Raw genomic sequence first — 26,194 nt, forward strand, 5'->3', positions numbered from 1 at the left:
CTAGCTTTTGTGAAAACGGGTGGTACATGCTTCTCCCTGTTCTCTTTCATGCTCACAAAATGCAGTGATAAGCTGAGGCATGGCAGTCTGATTCAGCAACTTTCAGCCTGCAGTATCCATACTCCTGGGATGACCTAGAGCAACTTCCTGTACTCGAAATTTTTAAGGAGATAAATGCTGTTATTAGAAGTACCAGTGGTTTGCAAATTGAAAAAGATTGCAAATCACTGATCTAGGTGAAAAAACAAGACTTTGTTGCTTAGAAATGTGAAACCTGCCTCCAGCCCAGCAACGTGAATTCATTTGTGGCTTTTAGTCAGTCACTTGGCTTCCTTATTCAAGTCTTCCCTGTTTTTAAAATGGGAGCTAATAGACTCACTTGCTTTGCATATGAGTGGTGGGGAGAGTTAATAATGCAAGGTCAGTATGGGCCTTTTGAGCTGGTAAGAGATGCTGAAGTGCTAAGTGGTATAGAGTTGACAATCCATGCTAATCCAAATTATTTTGCTTGTGGAATTTATGTGGCAAACCCTCTACACACCAGTGGTGTGGAATTGATAAGGGTGGGAGCCAGCTAGGACTAAGTGAGGAATTGGGATGCTGTGCTGGAAACTTGTACTCTGGCAACATCCAGCCTAAGATGTTTTTCCCTGAATATATTGGAAAATGATTTCTAAAGGCATGTGACATCCTGCAGTAAGATCTTTTGCCTGAGGACCTAAAGGGTTCCTCACCTAAAGGCTTCTATTGTCCTCCTTTATTTTGTACTTTGCTACCGTGCTTTATGCCTGCATAGTTAGGTGAAGTTGGATTTTTGCACTGAGATCAGGAGCTAAACCTCTGTCACATGTAAAAAATGTGCCATATCAGCGCCAGGATAATAGCACTTACTCGTTGATTAGAGATTTTTTTTTTTTCCCCTGAGGATTTACAATTAGTCTGAAAACTTGAGTTAAAAATAATTTATAGAAATGAGTCCTTGAAGAAAAAGTTAGCAATCTGTATTCAACTTAATTCGTTCCTAGTAGTTTTTATGCCAATAGCTCTGGCTTTTCAAATTCCCCCTGTTGTTAAAGCTTACAAAATCATATGCACAGACTGAATTTGAAGACTTTTTTTTCCCCTTAGGATTAATGGTCACTTACAGCCATTATTCTTCATAACCGAAAGTTTCTCCTTCAGCAGATGCTGAAGAGTAATCTTCTCCAGTGAGTTCGACAAGCTGCCTTCTATCACAATGGCTTCAGTCTCCCATTGTTCTCCATGGGGCTGTGGCCACAGGCAAAGGAGGCCGCAGCCCCCGTGCCCTTGCTCTGCATGGGATTTCCCCTCTGCCTCCTGACAGCACAGACTGCAAGTTTCTCTAAGGCAGTAGGAAGCTGGGCGTTATGAAAGGCTTCGTCTTAATTCAAGGCAGCGTATTGCCTTGGTGCCACTGAGAACAGGAGGCAGTAGCAGATGTTTTGTAAGGGGTAAGCTGCTCATGGGTTTCGTCAAAAGGAATTTTAGACCTTTGCTGTTAGTAAAACAGTGTTGTGAAAATAACACCAGAAATGTATTATTAATCATAAGTGTTACTTCTAGAAAACTTCCTGTTATACCAGGTCTGCTCAGCTGTGAGGGCAGACAGCCAAAGAGGCTGGGGAAACGAGAGACGGGTAGGGAATTTGTACAGGGAAAGGAGAGGAAAGGACTAAAGGGAAAGCAGGGAGCTACAAGGAAGGAACCTTTACTAAGGACCTGCCTGAAGGAAAGGAAAATGGGAGCTGTTGAACTTGACTCTTTTCCAGGACCCAGACAAACCAACAAAACCCGCACGTTTGTGATCTAGGCATCGTGATGCTTCTGTAGCACAGAGCTGAGTTTGATTTGAATTCACTGCAGTGTTTCTGTACCATGTCATGTTCAGCTTTCTTCAAAGTTTAACCTTTGTCTTTGACTTTATTGTGTTCGGAGCACTTGACTTTGGCATACTTAACATCTCTTCAGTGTTTTAAGTTGCTCATCTTCTCTCTCAGCCTTATATGTGAATTTTAAGTTATGATTTTTGTTAATGCTGTTAAATTGCTGCAGCAGTGCTTTTAGGAAGGAAGGTGATGAATGGAAAAGGGTGGATGTTTGTCCCCACTCCTCCATGTTGAGGTATAAGTCTGTGTCCTTGCTCTGTTGTCATGGGTTTGGAAACAAAGGAACTGGAAGAGAATCGATTGAGTGATGTCTCATCTGGTAACAAAACAAAACTCTGGGATGAAAAGGAGTTTGTAGAGATCTTGGTCCACAGAAAGGACTGAGGGCTGCTCCAGCTCACTCATTCAGAGCTGACCACCTCCCCTCAGAAAAGGTGTCCAGCCAGCAGCCTGACTCCATCTGATAAGTGGGATCTTGTAGACGATTTGCCAGTCAGACCAGTTGAAAAAGAAGCAGAGGAACGAAAATTACAAGTACAGCTTTAGTACCCATTGATTCAAATATTCACACTCACCAGCTTTTAAATATTTACTAGCCTGCTGAGCATTTTTTTAGCCCTGATTAATGAGTAAGAATTTACTGTGGTTGTGGGGGGAATGCGTCTGTGTGAGTTCTCTTCCATTTTTTTTTTTTTCTTGGAGTGGGAACTGAGTGCTTACTACAGCTCCAAGGTGAATGATGCTTCTAGGGGAAGATGGGGTTGTATGTATGTGTTTAGACATGTTTATTCTCTGTATTTGATCTGACCCACAATTAAATGGCTAAGCACGCCGCCTGTTTACTCTGCATCAGAGGCTGTTGGCTCTCTTCCTTCACTGTCATTAATGCAAACGCAGACCTCCTCGGCTGTGAACATGTGAAGCATCTGTCTATACTCCTGTGATCAATACTGTCCCTTCAGAGGTTTGGCTTTGGAAGCAGTTCCATAAAATATCAGTTATTTTTATTTGGATTTGATAAATTTAATTACTTGGAGCAATTAATAATTTATTTGTTTTTTATTGATTGCACTCCAAGGCATCTTGATAAGATAATCTGATGGAGATCAGCACACCCTTATTAGGTAGGAAAGTTTATGTTTCTAGATCTAAACATCCCATGGATTAGTTAGCTGAAATGTGCTTGTTGCTTCTGCTAGCAATCTTTCATTAGCGAGGTTGTATGTTTTGCACTCTGCAAGAGAGTGGGTGAGAGTAATTTCCATGGGGAGCCTGACAGAGGTGTGGAAGGAAAGTAATAATCTCATTTCTGTGAATAAAAGTTACGAACAAATGATGCAGGCTGGATCGAATTCGTGTTGTGGCATTGCCATTTATTTGTTGTATTACATGCCCTTTAATTAGGGCCAAGAGAGTGCTGGTGCGTTTCCTAATCAATCCTGCCTGCAAAGGATGATACAAGATTAAAATATTGGAGTATTTTATTTTTAAAGAGAACAGCGAAGGACAAAATCGTGAATGAGCTAGAGAAGATGAATCCAACACTTCTCTTCCTCTGTTCTCATTCTTAGCTAAACTGAAAGGCAGTTAATGTTAAATTGCTGAAAGAAAATGCATCCGTCACCTTTTTCGTGGAGCTCTTCAGTGCTGGGAGAGCATCTGGACCAAAGCCTTAGTAGGCTCTGGGGTATAAAGAGAGCACTCTGGGTACAGTAATGGAGTCTTTTAAAACAAGTTGTAGTTCTGGGAGGGACACTCCATGTTGCTGCATCTAGTGAATCATCAGGTACCAAACGTTGTCCGTGTAGTCCGATGCCTCTGGGACCTTTTTCTGCAAGGCCTGGGCTGGTCTGAGAAGGTCTTTTACTGCTTTTGTGTGCCCATAGTGACACAGTCTTAGGTGTCATTCATCAGGTAATCTGAATGTCTGTAACTCGCGCAGAGCACCATGTATATTACTTTTTTCTTTCATTAGCATAACCGATACAATGATCGGTTTAGCGTAATTAGTCACTGTGGGCTTTTTGTGTTTGTGTAAGAGTAGTTTCTTATAACTTATTTAAGAGAAAGGCAACATCAGTTGAAGACAAGATGCATAGTTTGCTACAGTTTCTTGAGTTGGTGTCTGATCTGGAAGTTTACATAATGTTCTTGTAATATGTGAAACTGTCCTCGCAGTTGCCCTTCCCGTGGCCTGTCTCAGGGCCCTCCCTGTGATCATAGCACGCTCTTCTGTGCTCTTTATTTGTCTCAGTCAGATGCAGCGCAGAGGCTGCAGCTGTTTCCATTTCCTGCAGCCACCTCTACAGGTCTCAGCTTGGTTTCCATGCCTGTCATGAGAGGTAGGGATAGGGCTATCTGGGAATCTGCGGATCTCCTAAAGCAAAATACTCTAGTGTCGTACTGGTAATGCGCTTCCAATATTAAAAAAAACCAACAAAACAACACAGTAAAAATGTCTTGTATAGTTTTTTTTTCTTCTGCACCATGTATTTTACTATTTTTCCCTACACGAACACTTCCTGTAGTCCTTGTGTCTTAGTTTTACAGGCTTGTGCTGTATTTAAAACGCGTTTAAGGCCAAGGAAATGTCAGAATTGGTAAATGGCAGATAATACCTCGCTTGCCAGAAGATGACCACCTTCTAAATGGCAGGCGGTCCTGGCATGGTGCGAGTTCTTCTTGTCTTCTCAGATGTCTTGTTTCTTGTCATAATCTGTATGTCAAATCAGGAGAAAGCTGACTCTTTCCAGGTTATCGACCATCGTTTGTGTGGATTCCAAGTCATTCGCATTTTAGGCCACTTGTGGTGGGTCAGAGCAATTTGTCACCCCTTCCTAGGGGGGAAAGGATGGGCGAGTATAAAAACCTTGAAGACCTTGTTACCTGCACTGGTGAAAAGCCATCATGCGGAGACATTGATGCTCCAGGACCTTTGGTTTCTTTAGGAAATATCTCTTAGCTTTACCCCTTAAATCAGTGCTATAGATGCATAACAAGGCATTAATGTTTATAGGATCAGTGAGCTGCTACTTTTCCATATGCCTGAGCGTGCTGTGCTTCTCTGGGATCTGTTGGCTTCCCTTACCCTTGACAAAGCTTTCGCTAGGTATATTCCTTGAACAAGTAAAACTGGTTTAATTTACTAGGAGGATTCAAGTACAGAATTCATATTTTTGTACAATTGATTTGGAAATTTGCGAGGTATGTCTAACTTCAGTCAAAAAAACCCCTGAAATAAACATTTACATAAGTTAGATGATGATCTTAGATGATCTCTGAGGTCCCTTCCAGCCTATACCATTCTATGATTCTATGATAAGTTAATATAGAAATGTCATTGTCTTAAAAGATTAGTTTATTTAGCGCTAAGCTTCATTGATGGAGCAAGTTGATAGTCATGTGCCATCCCAGAGTGATGGCTGTGTGTTTGATGTGTTACATAGCATAGTGGAGATGGCATAGCAGTATGACTATTTTTATCTGTTCTAAATCTTAGTTTGGCAGATCAGCAGGCACTGGAAGAAGGCGTGGGGTCTACGGCTGTAAGCTGGGGGCAGGGGGAAAGCATGTATGTTCATTGAGGCAGAGAATACCTGTGCAGTTTCAAACTTTTCTAACTTTTGCACGTATCCTTTGCGATTACCCATCCACCTTTCATTGTAGCACTTTAATTCTGAGCAGTTAAGAACTTCAGATTTCCAGAAAGGTGCCTGTTCATATCTGAAATTGAATTTCTCTGTTGAGGTTTTTTAAATTCCAGAGCTCTAAGGCTAAAGTACTTAATATGGTTCTTTCCTTCCTTGAGTCTTAAAACTATGCAGGAGCGGAGGCGTCCGCTCCTGCAGAGTAGAGTCGTGCAGCTGGGGAAAGGTTGACCTTCTTTTCCCATCTTATGCCAGAAAATGCAAAAAACATTATTCATCTGAAACTTTAGCTCTCCTTCCTGGAAACCCACTAAGCCATTCAGTACTCTAAAGATATCCATGAAGAAAGTGCCTAATGAGAAAGTTTTCTTGCTGCTGAAATTCATGAAGAAGGTGGTTTTCAATGTCAGTGAGCTGTATTATAATGCTGAACAACAATACTGGTGCATAAAACCACAGTTTATAGCTGTACAGACACAGGTCAGATGTGTGGAGTTTTTAGGATTAACGATTTCAGGGCAGTCATATTGTTTAGGGTTGGGGAAGGGTGAGTTTAAGCAAAAGGTTTTCTCAAAATCGAATTAAAATGGAGTGAAGTGCAGCATCAGAGAGGGTACATGTGAAATATCTGAATAACCATTGATTAATCATTTTAAAACCTTTTATTTCAGTGAGAGACTAAACAAAAGGTTTCAGCACCAAAGTGGATTTTTTTTTTGAAGTTGTGAGCACCAGAAATGGAGCATTTATGAGAAAGGCGATAATTGAGAGCAGGATGTTTAAGATGACCATGTAGGTATAATCACAGGTGAGACCTAGTAGATCCTACAGAGCTCTCCTGTTCCTAGTGCAAATTCCCATGGCAATCTCTACCTGCCAGGTGGTGATGCTGTAAGACATAACAGCGGACTGTGTTGCAAGCTCTGCTATTACTTAGACTTCATTACTCTTCCAAAATATACTCAAATACATTTATCACTATGCTTAAAAGTATTAGCATACATCATGAAAACTGAATGGCACACAAAAATAAACGAACCAAGTCTGTTTGGGGAGGCTTTATCTTCAGTTATTTCTTATCATGTTTGTTCATTTAATGAATTTTGCCAATTAGCAATTAACTTGCAGTAGGTCTCCTAGTCATTAGTGTGAATTAGCAAGGTTTTGTTGGCGGAATGTCTCAAACATTAAATAAAAAACCTGTATCATTGAAAACCTCAAGGGTACTCCTTGGTGAGACCCTCTGTACAAATCGAACTGCTCGGGGCCACCCCAGTCTCTCAGCCCCTGCCACAACAGTGCAGTGGATGCTCTGTTCATCTGTTTAAGCTCATGGCCCAGTTCCTGAGCAGTGCCCTCCTCCTTCAGGGGCGAGCAGACCGGGTCAGTACCGGTGTACTCTGTGCCCCTCAGGCCAAGCGCATGCCAGGAGAGGCTGTGTATCCCAGGATCAGGCAAGGCTCCTCTCTGTATAGGTAGGCTCTGGTGCTGTGGCTTCCTAGTGTTGATTCACACAATTTTCTGTAGCTCTTTATTTATTTTTCTCTTGGTACACACAGTTCATGTGTTTAATGCAGGTTGTTTATAGCAAGGACAAAGGATTACAGTCCTTAAATCAAAAGCGACGTTGATGTAATTATAAGCGCGGGCGGGTGTTGTGAAGAGGGCTGTAGGGAGAGGCTGTCAAAGGAGAAGAGCATCCAAAATATAGTAACCTCAAAAATCCCAGCTAATCAGTTTTCTGACTGGAGCAATCTGTTTCCCAGGTATTATTATTATATGGGGACTTTAAAGATAATAAATAACAATAATAGTCTAGTATAAGGAAGGAAAGAAAAGGGCAAATGCCATTCACCTCGGAAGCTGTGGTTGCTCACTGGAGTTTTCCGAGGAACATAATTTTCCTCTGCCCCTGCAGAGGACTCAATCCATGACAACACCAAGAATATCCCAGGAGCCGTGGTGTAAGCAACGAGATTGCCCTGAGTGTTGTTTTCATTATCGCAGAGATGTGGCCTGCAGAAACCACATGTCCCAGCACACGCATCTTGAGCCGGAGAGCTGTTCTCTGTGCCGTAGGCTGGGACCTGTGGTCCCTGTGGATTGCTTCATTGCTCAGGAATGAGGATGGGTGATACACCACTTCCAGCACTCTGGTGCATCTCTGGACATCTAATTAAAAGACCATAACAAAGACGGGCTTGCTGAAGTATGTTTGGGCTGATCAGAGCTATAAGGGCATGGAGGCTTCTCTCCTGCAACAAGGCAGCCCAGTTAACGGACCCTGGCTAACAGATTATCAGCAGCATTTGAGTAATAGACTGCTCATTTAGTTTTAATACATTTTGCATAGAGAGCAATCAGCCTTCATCAGTCTTAGAGATGAATTGGCTTAGCCAGCTAAATTCTAAAGATATTAGTCCGACAGCAGCCACATAAATCATAACATTTTCTTAATGATGGTAAAATTAAAATATACTCTTGCTTTGAGAAACCAATGAAGCCTTCCTGTTTGCAGGCCAGATCCTCCTGTCTGAATTAAAAGGAAGCTTAATTGATGTGTTTTTAAACTAAACTCACAGCCCTACTCCTTCTGAGCATCTCTAGTGTTCCTTTCTTTGAAGTTAAATTAATTTGTCTTGCCTTTCCCTGCTCCATCCTCTAATCTTCAGGAGCATCAGTGAAGGCCTTGGCTCGGTATTCATTGACCAGGCTCCTATGGAACACAAACAGGACATAGACAACATCACAGTTGACGGCTTTGCCAGGTTAATCGTTTGTGTTGCCAGTAGTACCTTGAGCTAGTGAAAGCCTCCCAGGAGAAAAGCTTGTGCTCTTCCTCTAACCAGCAAACCAAGACCCCCTGTCTGTCCACCTAGCCTAGCCAAGCATGAACTTTTCCTATTTCTTGTCCTTTGGTCGTGAAGCTGGCTTGAAGTCTGGCATGCTTTTGCCAGCTGGTGTTTGACAGAAGGGAATCCTGCCTTTAGCTAGAAAGATCATGGTGTCCATGGTATGTCCATGAGGAAATACTCTCAGGGCTCTGATAATTACACAAGTATTGTGTGTCCAGAGCTCTTCAATGAGGAGATGCTGGGCTCTGTTAACTCTTTGTGTCCTGGAAGTTAAGGACAGTGCAGCCTGACTAGGTCAGACCATACATCCCCCAGCTGAGGCAGAGCTGGGTGTGTTGCCCATCTTAAATGTTCTGTGTGATTCCTCGTGGGGCAGAACAGTTCTCTGGACCAAGGCCTCTTGCTCTCAGAAAAGTTTTTCCAGTGCTCCGGGCTAACTGTTCTGTCTCCTGGTAAGCTGTGATAAGTGACCTTTCCTTCCTTGGCATCCCGCTGCTAACTGCAGCAGGGTGCCCACCAAATAAACAGAACCGTCTCCTGTTCCAGTGCTCAGGGCTCTCTCCAGCCCTGCTGCTTTTCAGTAGAGCCTGTGCAAGAAGTCTGTGCTGAACAGCTCGTGGGAAGACCTCTTTTTGAAAGGTTCTGCTCAAGATAAGACTCTGGACCAAAGACTTGACTGAAATCCAACTACCTGATACCTTTGGCAGTCTTTCGTCTGCTAAAGCAATCATTTTGTGGTCAAGTGTAAAGATTCAGTCTCTGAAGTAGGAAACTTACTGCTATGCAGAAACCCCAGCTCTAAGCCAAAGACCCTCAGGGTATAAGAAAAGGACAGAGGTGTCCCCTAATCCGAACCCATGCTGGCTGTTTGCACGAGGGCAGATTTTCCTGTTTGCTTAGTATTCCTTTTGCACCCTTTTGGATCAGGTTTCTTATAAATCCTCCCCTGGTAGTCCTCCTTATCCTTTGCTGGAGTCTTAATTGCAGTGATAATATCTAGGAAAAGGACTAGGTGCTTCTTAGCATGTCCTGTGAAAGGCCTGTTCGCCATGGGTGCTCTGCGGCATCTGTGCTCTGGTTTCTTGGCTGGAATGATGTGGAGGTGGAGTCAGGTTTTCTCAGCAGGTTTTCTCAACCTTGCATTGGGGTTGTGGAGCTTCTGATGGGACATAGTCATAGCTGAGTTAAGGTTAGTACTGTCACCGTTTGGGTGTGTGCCTGCAGTGTTCCTGCCTTCAAAGGAATTGAGAAGATCCAGGTGGTGTCTCTTATTTTTGTATTGGAGCGGTGAACAGTGTGGAACAGATGGGCCTAATTTGAGAAGCTTACATTGGGCTGTTTGTTTTGGGCAACTTCAGCCTGTGGCTTATGGGAAGTAAGGTGACCATGGGACCCTCCAGTGAGCTCACCTCAGAGGCCACTTTTAAGGTGGAATAAAGAATGGCTCTTCCTTCAGGTCATTCCCAGCCCAGTGTTGCAGGCTCCTGGTTGGTTTGGCCAAGGTTGGGGCCACTGATCAGTAAGTGGTGTGCAGGATGCTCTCGCCTCTTGGCTGCTCAGTGGCCTGCTGGGCAGCTTGGGCTGGTGCTGGTGATCCCTGGGGTGGAGGTGTGAGCTCACCTTCCCAGGGCTGGATGTGGAGAGGCAGCCTACAACTATGTGCAGGAAGGTGTTTGACATGGTGGTGTTGAGTAGCATTTCTTTCCTGATTTGTCTTCTAGCATTGCTGGGGAAGGAAAGTGCTTTCATTCGCTCTTGGATATATCCGCAGGGCTTGGAAACCTGTTCTCCCTGCCATATTGTGCCCGCTGCGTTTGTGCTGCTTGTAATCTAATAAATGCTTGGTCTGAGCAGCTAGCACTCCTGCTAGAGCCCAAATGAATGCAGAGGAAGGACCCTGCTAAGTGTATGCATTCTTCCTCTCCTGGCCAGCTCCGATTCCCTTTCATAGCTCACATCTGATGCTTCCTCTCTCACCTAGCCCCTTAGCTCCGATGTAAATGTGTGTTCACACTTCCGCCAGTCAAGTAACTGTGCTCTCTCTGTCTCTCCCCTTTGTTATAAAGCCTGCTCTGTAAATGAATCCCACAGGTCTGGGGCTCAGCGGGTAAAGGAGAAGTGAGTCTGTTAGCGCATGAGTCTAATCAGGCCGGCTAAAGCGAATAAAGTAGGGCAGCATTGCACATTAGCCGCTGTGTAAATGAGCCCTTTGATGGGCTGGGCACCGCGGGAGAGGGTTTGAAGCCAAGAAGAACTTTTGTTGTTAATTCAGTGACACATGGAAACTGTAAAACAGCGTGTCTTGCACACACACGAGAGAGAAAATAAAAGCCCTCGCGACCGGGCTTTTCAATACCTGCCCTCGGACCTAGTCTGAAAACTTTCAGCCCCTGTCTCCCTCTCTTACCACTTGATTTTCCTTTCTCTCCCTTTCTTTTTTTGTTCCCCCTGCGCTATAAAAAGAAAAGCTCTCTTGCCTTTTGAACTAGACGGCTGTGAGTGAGGGCTATCTCTGAGCTGTGTGGCTCTGTTACCTTTGTGTTCCAGATGAAACTGCCAAGCTCGGTGGGACAGAAGAAGATTAAAGCCCTGGAGCAGATGCTGATGGAACTCGGAGTAGGTGAGTAAAGGGGGCACGCGAGAGAGAAAGAGACACACAGAGCTAGCCTTTGTTCTCGAGATGGGCTATTTTTTCCCCCTAGTAATGCAGCCAGTTTCTTGAATAACAGTATGTGAATGGTTTTTAAAATATTTTATGTGTTTAAAAAAAAAAAAAAGAAAGAGAGAGGGTAAAAGCCAGAACAAGATGCACAGGGCTTTTTTTTTTTCCTCCCAGTAGAAAAATGTTTTAAAAGAGCCTTTGTTTCTCTCTTGTTTGGGCCTTTTTAACCATCAAGAGAGGCACCACAGTATTAGGAAGGCAAATCTCAGCCTTGCCGGGAGAGGTACTTCTAAGTGTGTTAGTGACCACGGCACGCGCATTGTTCAGGGCTGCCCTGTCTTGCTTTCAAGCTTCGTTTCCTCTTAATTTACTGCTCACGGTGGCAAGTCCAAAATGCGTCTGGGACTGTTCATCCCCCCTTTATAGGTTGCATGCTGTGTGAAAATCTGGAGCATCTCTACTGAAAGGCGAGTAAACACATATCCCTCACTCTTGAACTCCAGTGTCTTAGCAGCAGAAAGAAGGGTTCACTTAATATGTACAATACCCACTCGTAGCTAGAGGGGAAGAAGTGCAGCCCATGGCTAGCTACTGCCCTCCATGCAGTGGGTACAGTTTGCAGGTACTACAGGTCGCAGCATGGAGTGCCCCTTGATTAGACACCTGATGATCCTTTTCCCCCCCACTGTGGCGATTTTTAAAAAAAAGAAAGAAGTGGGGGGCAAAGCCTTACTGATGATTTACAAGAGATTACAGAGCCTGCTTTCAGCACTGACTTCTGTTAACTGTTGTCAGTTTTTTGGGCCAACTGGTTTATGGCTTGATATGTTGTCTCAGAGACTGTGTGCAGTTCTGAAGGCCTACTGTGGCTGGTGAAAGCAGCTCAACCAGGGTGGCTTCTCCTTTCTGCTTTAAAACTAGAGGAGTTACCATCTTTTCTTGCTAGGGAAACCTTGGGGAAGGATGTGAGTGCTTCTTGGAGCTCACCTTCCATGAAGGTGAGGAAGGGTTCCTGGCTCCCTACTCCTGCCTTAAAAAATACACATATCTCAAGTGCTTCCTGGTGCTCCAGCCCTGCTGTGTCTTAGAGTGTAGAAACATGCCTGGGCTTTGTGTGGGTGAACACAGCGCAAGCACAAAGATGCCATGTGGGCAGCCCTGTGGACAGGGAGCCACTGCTGTATATCAGGACAAATGTGCAGAGCTTCATCCTTTTCTCCAGAACATGCAGCTCTTCCTGGCTCTGTGTGTGTGATGGGCTGCAGCAGAATGCATGGAGTGGGGAGGTGATCTGCCAGCCTCTGCTACAAGTAGTTCAGGTCTGCATTAAAACGTGTCTGTAACACAGCAGCAGAGCAATCCTTTGCCTCAGTCCTACCTTGGGAGGAGCAGCAAGAGAGGCAAGGGAGCTCAGCCTGTCCACCCCTTGTTGGTGAAAGTGTAGGGGACAGCAGGAGCTCTTCTGTCCTCTGCAGCAGTGTGTGAGGACTTGTTCCCAAGACTGACCTCCCTCCATAGGACCTGGTGGGTAGTAAGGCGATTATCTGGTCTGACCTATGTCTTCCATCATCCTTCACTTGCTGAGTCGTGGACTTTGCAGGTTCATCCTTAGTCCTTGGCCAGAGCCAAAGGACAGCCTGGAAATTCAGCTATCCGACCGCTAGGGATGCTGGTTGCTAATGAACTGTATGATGGGAGTGAGGCTCCTGGTGTGCCTTTGTGGGAGTGAACTGGGCAGCCAGGATCTTTCTAGGCATCTTCTGTTGTAGGGCTGCAGGTCTGGGTGTTTAACAAACACCTTTTTCTTCCTAGATCTCAACCCTATGCCCACGGAGGAGATTGTGCAGATGTTCAACGAGCTGCGGAGTGATCTGGTGCTGCTGTATGAGCTGAAGCAAGCCTTTGCCAACTGTGAATATGAGCTGCAGATGTTACGGCACCGCTATGAGGCCCTGGCCAAAGCTGGTAGTATTGGCCCCCTCAGTGCGGAAGGTGCCCATCCAGATGGCCAGACAGGGCTCGGCATCGAGGAGAGCAAGGGAGATGCCAAGGACCAGATCATTGATGTAGTAGGAGCACCACTGACCCCCAACTCGGTGAGAAGGAAGGTTGTGGGGGCAGAACAGGGAGCACTCAGGTCTCCGACGCAGATGCCCTGACAAGCGCTGGGGATGCTGCCCTGCTCTCCCTCCAGGCATGCGCGTCCAAGGGAGCACAGCACGCCTGTTCCCCCCCAAGTCCCAGTGCTGCTCTCTGGGCTCGTCTCCTGTGCTGGACAGTGTTCTTGGTGCTATAGGTGGGGTCAGCAGGGCTTTCTACATCCTGCATGCAGGCAGATGGCTTGACGTGGGTGCCACCGTGGACCAAAGCAGCGAGGCTTTGGGTGACGAGAGCTTGCACTAGGGCAGCAACAGTGATGCCAGTACAGCTGCAGGCCTGAGGTGTTTTCCTTCTAGACACAGCCCCATAAGGGTTGCTCATCAGAGGGAAGCGAGTGGGGAAAGCAGTCTTGAGATGATGAGCCATGAGCTGCCTAAGTCCCTGGAGCCAAGCAGTAGCCCTGCCTGGAGCAGGAGGTTTGGGAAAGAGAGAGGTGTTTGAAGAGCAAAGGGGTGGTTTTATACCCTACTTCCAATGCCGAGAAAGGAAAGCCAGACCTAGGGGTTCTTCCACTGCGAGCCCTATGACGATGTCCTGTGCATGTATTTCTGCAAGATGCAAATCACCAGCCTCTCCTCCCTGCCTCTGTGAGGGCAGGCCGCCCAGCCTCTCACCGCTGCCTCAGGGCCAAGGGTATGCCTGGGGATCAGCTGAGGTTGCTTTCCCCTCCGTGCAGTCCCCCGGCACAGCTGAGCTGAACTGCCTGATAAAAGCTGCCCGTCCCCACACAGTGGCATCCCCGACGCCTCAGACATACTGCCCCTGGTAGCGGCACAGACCTTTACTTTCTAAAATGTATAATGTATTGCAGGATATTGAGAACACCTTATCTGTCAACGGCAGAGGCGATACGTTAATCCGGACTTGAGTAATGTCCTATTTGATTGTGACAATATGGAGTCATAAGGAAGCGTTCCGCTGAGACAGGTTCATGTTTGCAAAGGAGTCTTCTGAATTGTTTTTTTTTTTCCCTACTGCATTGAATCTGAAATTTCACCCCTTGCTGCGGTCCGGGGTGTCCTGGTTGCAAACTTTTGGGCTGATTCACAACACACTTGCTCTGACTTGAGACTTTGCTTCTTGGGAAGGTGGGTGAGGTGGTGGTGATGGTGGTGGCCATGGCTGCAGGAGGAGGCAGCCCATGCGTGTGTTTCTGACCACGTTATTCCATGTCCTGGAATTGGAAACAAAGGGGTGGGCCCAGGCAGTGCAGAGAGGGTTAAACTGACCTGGTCTCTGACATATTTGAAAGAAATATAATCAAGTTAATTCACTGCAAGGCAAATTCAGTACCTAAAGGGCCCCCATGTTAAATACAGCACTGACCTTTACCGGCTGATTACACAAAGACGACACAATTAGATTAGTCCAAGACAAAAGGTCAAGCACATTCACACTGTGACCATTTTATGCTACCTTTTGAGGGGGGGAAAAAATTACAACCCAGCTGGAGCAGTATCTTGGAGACAAGGGGAATGGGGCTGCTGTACCCTGTTCTGCCTGGCTCGGGTACGTTTGGTGAGTCAGGCAGGGCCTGGCACTGTGCTCAGCCTGAACCTTTCCCGCGATTCTGGGCACTGTGGCGGTGGGAGAGACCAGTCTGCAGCCCACAACCAGCTTTTCCAAGGATGGGCTGAGCTGAGTGGAAGGTGGTGTGTTGGCGATGCTCCCTGCCCTGCCCAGAGCTGGCAGGAGCAGCCCCGGTGCCTCTCGCTCAGCATCGTGGCTAAAATCAGCCTCTGGCAGATCAGCGGGCTGGGGTCAGCCCTGAGAAGGGAGTGGTGGGGACAGTCACTGGCTGTTCAGCTGGTGCTCCCACCCTGCACAGCGATAACTCCGAGGTGTCCCAGGCCCTGGTGCGATGGGGACGGTGTGGGAGGCGGTGCACCCAGGGCACAGCGCTGGCAAGGCGGCCGCCTCTGCGAGCACAGTGCTTTTCCCCTGTCATGGGGTGCTTGCAGCAGGGGGCAGCAGTTTTCGTAGCACAAACAAGCAGCTCTCTGAAGAGCTGGGACGTATCTAGCCTGTCCGCTTGGCAGCATGACATGTGCAAATGCAGCGGTGCTTTGCAGTGGCCTTGCCCTCCCTCGCCTCCTGCAGCCCTGGCTGTGGGCACTGGCGGGTGACACCTTGCCATCCCCTCACCAAGGCTGCTTCAGTGGTTTAGCCCTGCCACGCCAGCTGTGAACTCCTGAGCTTTGCCACTGAGCTGCCGGGGGGCTCTTGGGGGAATCATTTAATCTCCCTGCTTCAAATTCCTCTGAGTTGGAGAATCCCTTTGTGCTGTCTAGCGCTGCCCGTCCATGGTACTCCACATGTTGGATTAAGTATGGATTAGTTCAGCCTCCAAACCAGCTGCTCCCCTGAAGCCAGATTTGTTTCCCTAGAGAGAAGTATCTTGCTCCAGATGTTGGAAGGAGTGAGTGGCAAAGCCAGGAATAGGACTGCGAGTCCTGACTTGAGCCCTGCCTGGCACGCTTGGATTCCTTTCCAGGAATTGGCATGAATGGGCAAAGGCACATCAGGGTCTTGAGATGCTGGTTGTGGTGACAGCTGGCTGCCCCCATCCCCCTTGGCCAGCAGTGGGGATGGGGGACATCTCAGCAGGGTGTTTTAGCCCAGGTTAGGAGAGGAATCTGCCTGTCTCAGCGGCGAGACCCTACAGGGCAGCAGGAAGCCTGGCACCATTCTGCCCTGCCGCGTCCACGGAGTCCCTCCTACCCTGCCTGCCTGTCTGCCCTCTCCTGTGGGGCTGTGGTGCCCATTGCTGACCATTAAAGCCGAGCTGGGATCCCCCAGCACCGTCTGCCGCTGACCCCGGTAGGGACTTTACTCGGGGCCTTCAGGAGGTGAAAGGTGAGCCGAACTCGGAACAAATTAGTTCCAAGCAGAAGTTCAGCCAGTTACTCCAGATTGGATCCTTTGATTTCTGCAACTCAGACTCCACTCAGTGATCTGTAATGAGTGACTCTTAGAAATCCTCACATTGCAGCACTTTGTTCCTGAGCTCACAAGTCAGCCCATTAATGGGTAAAGGAAAAGACCTTGAGTCTAAGAAGTCTCGGGTTCAGAGTCAGAATTATTTGACTTTTAAGCTTCCTTTATCTGAACTCCTGCTGACTTCTTGTTTTCTGAGCCTGTTTGAAAGCTAGAAGTTACATTGTTAAGATCAAACATTCTCTCTTTCCAGATGGAGTTACAATATCTGTCTTTTATATATATATATTTAATATATATATATAGTGTATATACCAGGGTGTATATATATTCCTCTTTTTTTTTTAATCGTTCTTTCCATTAAAAGAAACTAGACTTGTAGGCTCTTGTAAATTATAATGTAAAACATTTTTTTTAACCAGACAGTTCCCAATTTTGCCCAAGGCAACTGGAATAGCTGTGCCACAGAAGGCAATAGGAAGGTGATTAATATGAATTTGTGACATATTTGAAAGATGGGTCTTTTGCCATATAAAGATTATCAAACACATGTGCTCTTCCCCATTAATTCCGCAGCCCTCCCAGGAAAGCCACAAAGCCCAGCTCCTTTGTTTCCAGGGTGGGTTTTTGTTTTTTTAAATGTACCTTTCGGTCCCCTTGATTACCATGTATTTGATTTTTATAGGGCATCTGTTCACACTGCTGTGTGGGTTCTCTGGCCCTTTTATTTCCCCGTTAATCGGATCCTGCGAAGGCAACCGTGCCAGGGCCTCTGACGAAATCCGTGTGTGTGTTGTATTTAACTTTTAGCCGTGCAAATTCCATGCTCTGTTTGCCGTTCGCCCAGTGCCCAGCGGGGACTGGAGGCCGCCTTCCTGCTGGGGGAGGCAGCGGGGCCTCCCACCGCGCACACTGCTGGCGGCGGCACAGGCGTGCGGGACGAACAGGGATGGACAGACCCGACTCCTTTTGGAGAGCGCATCGGTGATGCCTTCTCCATCCCCTGGGCACTCGCTGGCTGGGGTGGTGGCTCTGCAGGCGCTTGGGGACGGACTGGCTGCGGGGACCTGACGGCGGTCACTGTGCCACTGCAGTGCACGCCCCAGTGCCCGCCTCCGCTGCTGCCTGCTGTAGGTGGTGTGAAGCGAGACCCCAGGGCTCTGGCACTGGTTGTCCCTATGGCACCCAGTGCAGCGGGTACCTTGTGGCCCTGGCATACCTGGGACCATACCCTGCTTGGCCACAGCGTCCGTGGAGCACCTAGTGCTGAGTCTCGCCCCGGTGCAGCGGTACGGCTAGAGTCACGTTCCCTGTTTAGCGCAAATGGCCCCATCTTTCCTATGGCTGGATTCAGCCCTAAAACCTCGTCCGTGAGGGATGAGGCTCACCAGAGCCTGCCAGTCGCACTCAGGCGCATTGCCCAGAAAAGAGGTGGGTTTTTTGAGGAGCCATGGTTCTCTATCAGCCTCCTGCTCTGCTCCTGGGCCACTACACGGCAGGGCTGGATGGCGGAGGAGTGTTTCCAGGCTCTGCCCGTTCTGAGCATCCCTGCCACAGCTGACTGCAGCATGGAGCTGCTCTGCCCCTCTCTGAAGGCCCTGCTCCTTAGGGCTTGTTGTGTGCCACCTTGCTTGGTCAGGGCTTCTGGGGCCACTGGGTTGTGGCAGAGCCCAGCCCCTTTCTCCTGCTCACTCCCAGACCCTGCGCTGCAAAGGGGACCATCCTAAAGCCCTACCCGTGTCAGGGAGGTGACACCCCCCCGTGAGGGTGCCATCCCAGCCCCCTGTCACTGCTGGATTAGCTCTATCTCTCCCATCATGCGAGGACCTGGCCCTGCCTTCAGCTGGGCAGGTGGCAGTGTGGTCTGTTGGGCACTGCTGGGTGTGATGCCGGAGCCCTGTGGCTGGCTCTGGGACAGGCAGGTGTGTTTTCCATGTGACCTGAGCACTCCCACTGCTGACCCTGGTTTTTCTTTTGTTTCCCGTCTCCCTCTTGGAGCAGAGGAAGTGAAAGGAGTCGGCCTCCAGCTCCTCCGTCAAGAAGGTGAAGCCCCCCCGCGCTGGGCGAGGAGGAGGTGTAGAGCTGTGTGCAGGGTCCCGGAGCCCCTGGGGACAGCTGGCTGCCTGCGGCCAAGGGGCAGGACGGGGACCTTGCTAGGGCAAATGCTGCAGTGCTCCAGAGAACAGCGGGTGCCAGCCCCTGCCCAGCGCCGCGGCCCCAGCCCCATCTGGCCACCTGCAGCAGGTGCTGGGGGGCAGCCCCGGGGCCGTGCAGTGCTCTGCCGGCGGCCGCTGCTCTGTCCAAGGCCGTGCTTGGCTGCCCCACAGCCACTAGTGCTAGCTGGGGTTTGTTCTGGTGGTTTTTGTTTTTTTTTTTCACATGCCAGATTTTTTGTGAACATCCCTGTAAATACAGAACCCATCACTTGCACTGGAGCAGTCTTCATTAGCCCTGGTGAGCCCGCGCGGAGCGGGAGGAGATGGTGCAAGCTGTCTCGCCTCCACCCTGGGCAGGCCGGGTGCTGCCAGCCATATTGGGAGCCCCGTGTGTCTCAGTTGGGGGGCTGCAGCAGGTGTTACTGCAGCTCCTGCTGCTTTTGGGGCCGCTGGTCTCCGCTCTGGGCTGCTGCAGCACTGCTTGTGCCACGCTGGGGAGCTCCCTCCAGCATCCCACATGCCCAGCCCCTGCTGTCTTGCATGTCCCACACCTGCAAGCGCTGCCTCGCCTGGACGAGGGGATGCTCCTGCCAGGAAACACTTGTGTTGTCCCCAGCACTCACTGTCAGGCCCAGTTCCTCCTCCTGCTGCCCTGCCTGAGGCAGGCGGACACCTCCAGCTTCAGTCTGCGGTAAGAGAGGTCCCTGGTCCCTGCACCCCATGTTCTGCAGGGTCTTGGAGGGGCTGAGGCATCGCTGATGCCACCAACGGGAGCCTGGGTTTGTGCACTGCCTCTTGCAGGCACAGGTGGCCCTGGCTGTGTGCCCCGTTCCGGGCCGCGGCCCTGCTGCCCGCCTGCCCACCCTGCATTCCCTCCACGCTGCCTATCAAGTGCAACTGGCGATCGATCCGCCGTGACAACGTCCTCTGAGTCACATTCTTGCCTGCAGGAGCAAAGGGCAAAGGCCAAGTTCTTAGTTTTCATAGAAAACTAATCAGACGACTCCATCGAAAATAGATCAATAAAGCTGATCAGGGGCTGCACAGAAGGAACCATTAAAGCCCCTGTGACCTTTGCTTGCAGCAAGTGGGCTGGGGCTGTCCCTTCCCTCCGGAGCTGCCCACTCTATGCCAGCCGGACAGCTGCAGCCCTGTCACCCAGCGGCACCCTGGTGCTGGGCAGGGTCCCTTGGGCACCTGGATGTGGTGGTGTTTCCTGCGTGGCTCGGTATGGCTCCTGCATGGTGCTGTACTTGTGCTGGCTGTGCTGCCCGGGGCAGAGCGGGTGTCCCAGTGCCCTGGGCAGAGCCACACTGGCTCCACCCAGCAGTGGAGATGCTCTAAGTGCAGTAGTGGCTGTGTGGGTACAAGCGTGCTGGGCTGCAGGGTGACAGAGCCCAGTGGGAGGTGGTGGTGGCTGTCACCTTGCACTGGGCAGGCGGCTGTGCTGGGGTGCACCCATGGGTGCAGCCTAGCTGGGATGGGCTGGTGGCACCCTCGAGGTGGAGCTGTCCTGGGGCACAAGTGAAGCCAAGGTGGTCGGAGAGACTGCTGGGCCCTTCCACAGTGCCCATGCTGGAGAGCGGGGCAGTGCTCCCAGCTGCCGGGAACCCAGGCCTCCCTTTCGGAGCCAAAAAGCTTGCTTTTTTGGGGAGCATGGACATGCTGAGGTACCATACCCCACGAAGGGCCGCCCCACTGGTGGGGCATCCTGCTCCCATGTACGCAGGCAGCAACACCCCTGCCTCTGCCCCCCATATACACTTGCACATGCATGGGCACAGCGTGGGCTCCTTTACCCCCAAACTTTATTCATGTGGCACATTTACAGCAAGGATTGGAATAACTAGACAATGAAAATGCTGGGTTTGCATTATCGGTTGGTTTAACTGGAACACCACACACCATGCAGTCATGTACCGCCAAGTTCAGTGCCTGTATTGCCCTTCTGGCTGCCGTCACCGGCTTCGCTCCAGGCCATGCATGCACGGTCCCGGGGCTGCAGCCTCCCTGCAGGTCAGCGCCCGGACAAGGGCTCCATTCAGCAGGGCCCCGGGGCTGGGTGACACCGGGGGGACGCGCACGCCCTCAGACTGCCCCACAGCTGCCCCCAACCGCCCTGGCCGGCCGGGAGCCCACCCAGCTGGGGGGGACGCGCTCGGCAACTCTCTCAGGCAACAAGCCAGCTGCTGCTGAGCGTCTGTGGGGACGTGGGAGGGGCACAGCATGGCCTGCGGAGACAGTGGGCACACGGGGGGCTGAGCCTCAGCTCGGGAACCCAGGGAGGCCAGACAGGGTGGGAGGGGAGTGGGGTCAGGGGTCTGGGGCAATTTGCAGCTCCCCCGCTCAGGTACCTGTGGGCTGGGGGCCAGCACGTGCTGGCACGTCCACCGCCGGCAATGGACGTGGTGCTGCGGCGGGCCTGGCCCCGCTGGAGCTGGAATTGGTCGGCAGGGCCAGGGCAGGGCTGGGCATCCCACCCAGCCCCACGTGAGGCACGAGCAGACGGGACAGGGACAGGATGGGGCTCCATGCGGACACTGTCACCTCCCTCCTGCCGCCCGCCCGCCCGCCGGGCCCCCGCCCCACTGAAGGGAGCCCTCTGGGGCCCCGCAGCCCACAGCGGGGCTGCCAGGGGCTCTGCAGCGGAGAATACAGGCACTTCACCTTGAACATAAAGAGACGGATCGCGTTTGTCACATACAGGAGTCAGAGAGGGGTTAGTGTTGACTCAAAAAGGGAAAAGGTGCTCGGGGGAGAGGCGGGGGGGCTGGCGGGGAGGGCGAGGGGCCGTCTCGACACTGCTGAGTCTCCGTCGGCGCATCCTGGGTGCGGACACGCGCCAGCCTTGCTGCAACAGCCGTCGAGGCCAAAGAACATAAAACCAGAGAAAAGAAAGAAAGAAGGGAAGGCGGGGACGGCCCATGCCAGGGAGGAGATGGGGGATGCTCTGGCTACAGGACGGGAGAGGGAGGACGGGTGGGATATGGAAGGAAGGAGGGAAATCGGGAGCCAAAGAAAAAAGAACAAACTACGAGTCTAAAATGTGGTGCAAGCGCCCTACGCGGCTGTCCGCTAGCATGGCATAATGTCCGGAGCAGCCCAGAGAGGGAGTCACATCAGGTCTACACAGATTTGCCTTCCCATATATACAACCTCTACTGGAGTTAACAGCTGAAATTGAGATTTTTTTTTTTTTGTGTTTTTTTTTTCATATCGGTTCCTCTGGCCTCGGTTGCCGTTTTATTTTAATGCTGGAGCCCGTCCTCCCCGCCTCGCCGGCGCCGGGCACATGCAGCCCTTGCCTGGCTTGCCTTGGGGATCAAAAGGGTTTGGAGGTCTGCTTGAAGATGAAGCCTCTATGGGCCAGTGTCTTCATGATGTTGGCGATGTTCTTACAGTCGTCTGCGGAGAGAGCACAGAGATGCTGGGTTAGAGCCATGATCTGACCTGCATCCCAGTACGGCTCTGTGCTGCACTGGGATAGATCCATGCCCAGGAGCAGGAGGCTTGCCTGGGGCAGTGGCATCCCACTGGATGACACATCCCTGGGTCCTCCAGTCCAGTGCTTGCCCCACAGCCTGTGGGGATCTTGTGAATGGGGAAGGCAGCGTCCCTGCAAGCTGGACTCACCAGCTCTTGGCCAGTGGCTGCTTCCCTGCAAGCCCAGTGCCAGTCACTCCAGCCTCCTCTTTTGGCGCCTGTGTCCCTTGGTGGCACTGGCCGGTGAAGGAGCTGTCTCCGCACTGGGATACGGATGGCAGGTGATGCCAGAGTTGCCTTTCACCAGCCAAGCAGGGTCCCCTTCCCCAGGGGCTATGTGGCACCTGGCTCTCTCTGCTTGCCACCATGCTTTGGGATTCACCTCGTCGCCACCAGAGCCAGCCCCTTGGCGCTGGCCCGTGTCCACTGGCCCCAGGCTGGCAAGCAGCTGGTGAGCTGCCGCCGTCCTCAGCCCGACGCGGGGCCTTGGTCGAAGCGCGTGCTGGCCGGCAGCACTGTGGCTGCCAGAGCAAGCGGTGTCGGGGCGGCGAGCCGGGGATAGGGGAAGGCTCCGGCTGGTGTTATTTACCTGGGACTAAACGCAGGCACCGTTTGCTAAAATAGAAGCTGGGCTTAAATTGATTCCTGGTGTCTATATTTCATGTTGAAAATTGGCTTGTAAATCCATGTTTTGATCTATGAGGGCCGTCTCCTTAAGAAAAAGCAAGAGTAAATGTGTAATTTCTCCCTTGACAGCACACGGCGCAGAGGCGATCCTTCTTCCCGCTCCCCTCCGTTTCGGGACAGCTCCACTCGTTCCGATTACCACTCTTTCTTCCTCGCCCCACGCCTTGATGTCTCCATTTCATTACCGCCCGCCCATTTATCAAGCTGTTACCGTAAGGGTGACTTTGCCCACTTGCGTGTGGCAGCGGGGCCGGGCTGACATGGGGAGAGGGTGCCCCGGGAGGGGGGGCACAGGCAGGGCCCCCCTTTCCCCGCCGCCGCTGGATGGATGTTGTGGTGGAGGGAAGGCTGCATCATTACTGATGTGTAAATGATAAAGAAGCCTCCACATCCATCTCCCAACTGTAAATCCAGGGAGTGCTTTATAATCAAGCTACAGCGATAATAATGTGAAATTAGGTCTCTCTATCAACGGGAGGAGGCCTTTTAATCACGGCTTAAAGGGTGCAAACGCTGTTTATCATAATTGAACTGTATCCGGGCTAATTGTGGCCATATTTCACTGTCTAGGAGACAGCAGGCTGCCTGCTGACAGTGCTGCGTGCCGGATTGAGGGCCCCACGCAGGCGGGCAGCACTGCCCTGCTGCCAGGCGCCTGCCTGCGGGGACGGGGCTGCCAGGCCACCTCATCGCTCCCTGCCAGACCGGATCACTGCCCAGCCCCGCTGCGCCTGGCGACCCTGTGGCAAAGCTGTCACCTGTCCCCCAGCATCACTTGGAGGTGCACGGGGCTTCTCCACTCGCAGCTCCCTTGGGAACTGACCTGAGCTGCCGGGGACCCTCCTGGCTAATGGCGGGCAGTGGGAGAGCTAACGTCCCCATCAGGGCCACGTGCCTTCTCGGTGTCCACCCAGGTCCTCTCATGGCATCCCTTCCCCTTGCTGGTGTGCCAGGGCAGGGAAGGGAGCCAGGCGTGGGGACAACCCAGCAAAAGAGAGGTGTCCCCAGCCCCACCGGCTGGTGTAGGGACAGAGACGAGCCCTGTCTCTCTGTGCCTCTGTCCTCTGCGCTGGCTGAGGTGGCACCAATGGCTCTGGATGCCTGGAGATGATGAGTGTCTTGCCTGGCCAAGCCACAGCACCAGCTCTCTCTGTCACTTGTTCCCACTCAAGCAAGTCCCTTGCCAGCCTTACGACCCGCCCTGCTCCATCCATCCAGCTGAGCCCCTGGGAAACCAGCACTGGACCTGCCCCTGGAGCCAGCTTCCAGCAGGACCTAATGGGGAAACAGTGGGTCAAAAGCTGGTGAAACTGAGGCAAGGGGAGTGCAACCGTCTGCAGCCAAAGTACCTCCAACTCACAGCCAGCCCTGGCCTGGTCTCCCAAAAAAGCAACAGCGGAATAAATCGTGGCCTCTCAGCTGCGTCAGGTGGGTGGCAGATGAGTGGCTTGGATTTGAAAGCACAGCCCCAGCTGCTGCCCTTCCCCACTCCCAGGCATCCCGCTGCCCACCTCCTTGTCCACAGCATCACCCTGGGCTGCTGTGGGCAGCTGAAACTTGGCTTTTGCTCCATGTCGCTGAAAGGGGAAACTGTGCAGAGATCTGAGGAGTGGCCAAACTGGCAGCGATACACCACAGCACCTCCTGAGACCTCCGAGCTGGTCTCTGGGGATACCCTCTGGGACCACCAGCTGTCTCCCCAAAACCCTGATGTGCTCTTGTGCCAGGTGCCAGTGCTGGGAGCCACCCTGGGCTCTGGGCTACCACCCTGCAAAGCCGGAGGGACCCCAGCAGGTCGGTGCCACCTGTGTGCCCATGCAGCAGCACCGTCCTCGCCGTCCCAAGCGATGCCATGGGCCGCTGGCAGCGGGAGCGCCAAGCTCATCGTAAGTCATTTAGTGAGACTCATTCCAAATCAGCACTAAGGTAAACACGCTTATTATAATTATCCATGTAAAAAAAAATCAACAACAGCAGAACAACTTTCTAATATGCAATTACAGCCATCTATTGATTTTACAATGTAATCCGCTCCGATTGATTTAATAACACAATTATAGGCTGGCTCTCGGGATATTAGAGTGGGAGATTTTCATAAACTCCAAAGCAAAAAACTAAGCGGCTTTTAAAACAACACAGTCAGATGGCTGTTTGGGGAATTATTAGCAATATGAAATCCTCTAAATCTGGCCGTCGTTACCTTGTGAAAGGAATTTCTATTACCAAAATGGCAATTGACAGCCTAAGAGAGCGCGAACGGGATTGCTTTGCTGCTCTTTCAGTGCTTAATCCATCGCAAAGGTGACCACGGGGCAGGGGACGAGCCAGGTCCGAGGCAGGCGGGGGGGCACGGGCAGCCCTGCCCACCCTGCACCCCCCAGCCCAGCTCTCCCCAGGGGGTGCGTGGCCGTGGCGGGGCTGCCCCAGCACCTAGCCTGGCACCTACCAGCCCCGTCCCATCAGGGTGATCCTGCCTGGGGCCGTGGAGGATGGCAGCGTACGGAGCCCCCATGATCCCTATCCCGTGCACCCGGCTTGCCCTGCTCCCAGACACCTCCAGGGGCTGTCGGGGTGCCCGCCGGTGTCCCCAGGCCTGGGCAGGGGGACGGGGTGAAGGTGGCCCGGTGCTGCCAGCCGGCACAGCTCTGCGGGTGCCGCACAGGCGCACCCCTGCTCTCCTCACGCTCGCTCCCTCAATGTATTCCTGACTTTATGGGCACATTTTTCTTGTCAAGCTGACAGGGTTGCTAAGTGGATTTCTCCCTGATATGCGGACGGATTATCACATTACTCCAATGTCCTACACAAACATATTACTTTATATTCAATAGCCCTAATGAATATAAACTGCTTTTTCTTTTTTGGGGGTGGGGGATAATCTATAGATTTTTAATGAGGGCGCTATTAACTCCCTCCTCTTTAAAACAGACTTAGGTGCAGCCTCTGAGTAGAAAATCAATGGTGTTATTGTAGGAATATTGTATATTGATATTGTAATAATAAGATGCAATTGATTTAGGGGTGTTGTGCGGCGTGTGTGAAAGGGGTCAGCCTGGGGTTATCCTGCCTCCTGCACACGGAGCAGCGGCTCTGCCCGGCCTCCCTGCCCCTTGCCTTGTCCTGCCACTTCCAAGCATCGCCCCGCGTCCTCCTGCGGCGGCCCCGGACGGCCGGGGTCAAGCTCGCCCCAAGGTGCTGGGTCCCAACCACCTCCGGGACTCTCTTCAGCCAGGCTGCCAGGGCAGAGGGGTGATGTGCCACCCCAGCCTCCCCTCACCCTGGCTGGCTTTGCCCTGCCGGGTTTCAACGCTTCCACCGGTGTTTTAGCATCACCCGCTGCGACACCGAACTGCCTCGACACCCACGTCCCGGCCCTCGCTGTGTCTCACCGAGCTGTGGCTGCACTGACAGCCGGGGACAGCGGCATTTGCATCCGCGTGGGGCGGGAGCCCTCTTTCAATCAGGGCGGGAGTTCGCCGCCATTCAGCATCGCTGGCTGCCCTTGTCCTTGGAGGGGATGGGTGTTCCCACCACGGTCCTCTGCCTGGACGGAGGCAGAAACCCCTCAGCCTGCGGCGCTGGGCTCACTGCCCGGCGTGTGCCCTCCGCCGGCTGTGCCAAAGTGGTACCGCTTGAACCCAGGACGTGCTCAAGGATTCCGGCAGCGCGAGCCTGGCCCACAGCCCGGGCACGACGTGAC

General features: G+C 51.4%; 2 protein-coding genes across 5 annotated transcripts in view; one reads left to right on the forward strand and one right to left on the reverse strand.

Annotated features, from left to right (window-relative positions):
* Positions 1-16,433, forward strand: part of DMAP1 (DNA methyltransferase 1 associated protein 1) — a 32,162-nt gene extending 15,729 nt beyond the window's left edge. The window contains exons 8-9 of the mRNA XM_009986514.2: positions 10,957-11,029; positions 12,884-16,433. Of these exons, the coding sequence (XP_009984816.2) occupies positions 10,957-11,029; positions 12,884-13,230 (420 nt within the window). The 3' untranslated portion in view covers positions 13,231-16,433. The remainder of the gene's footprint in view (positions 1-10,956; positions 11,030-12,883) is intronic.
* A 4,770-nt stretch (positions 16,434-21,203) lies between these two features.
* The window catches only part of ERI3 (ERI1 exoribonuclease family member 3), a 132,223-nt gene continuing 127,232 nt past the window's right edge, over positions 21,204-26,194 (reverse strand). For all 4 annotated transcript variants that reach the window (XM_086617391.1, XM_086617390.1, XM_086617389.1 and 1 more), the window contains one exon: positions 21,204-21,729. In XM_086617391.1, the coding sequence (XP_086473517.1) occupies positions 21,647-21,729 (83 nt within the window). In that variant the 3' untranslated portion in view covers positions 21,204-21,646. The remainder of the gene's footprint in view (positions 21,730-26,194) is intronic.

Source organism: Tauraco erythrolophus, chromosome 10 (genome assembly GCF_009769465.1).
Source record: "Tauraco erythrolophus isolate bTauEry1 chromosome 10, bTauEry1.pri, whole genome shotgun sequence".
Lineage (NCBI taxonomy): Eukaryota > Metazoa > Chordata > Aves > Musophagiformes > Musophagidae > Tauraco > Tauraco erythrolophus.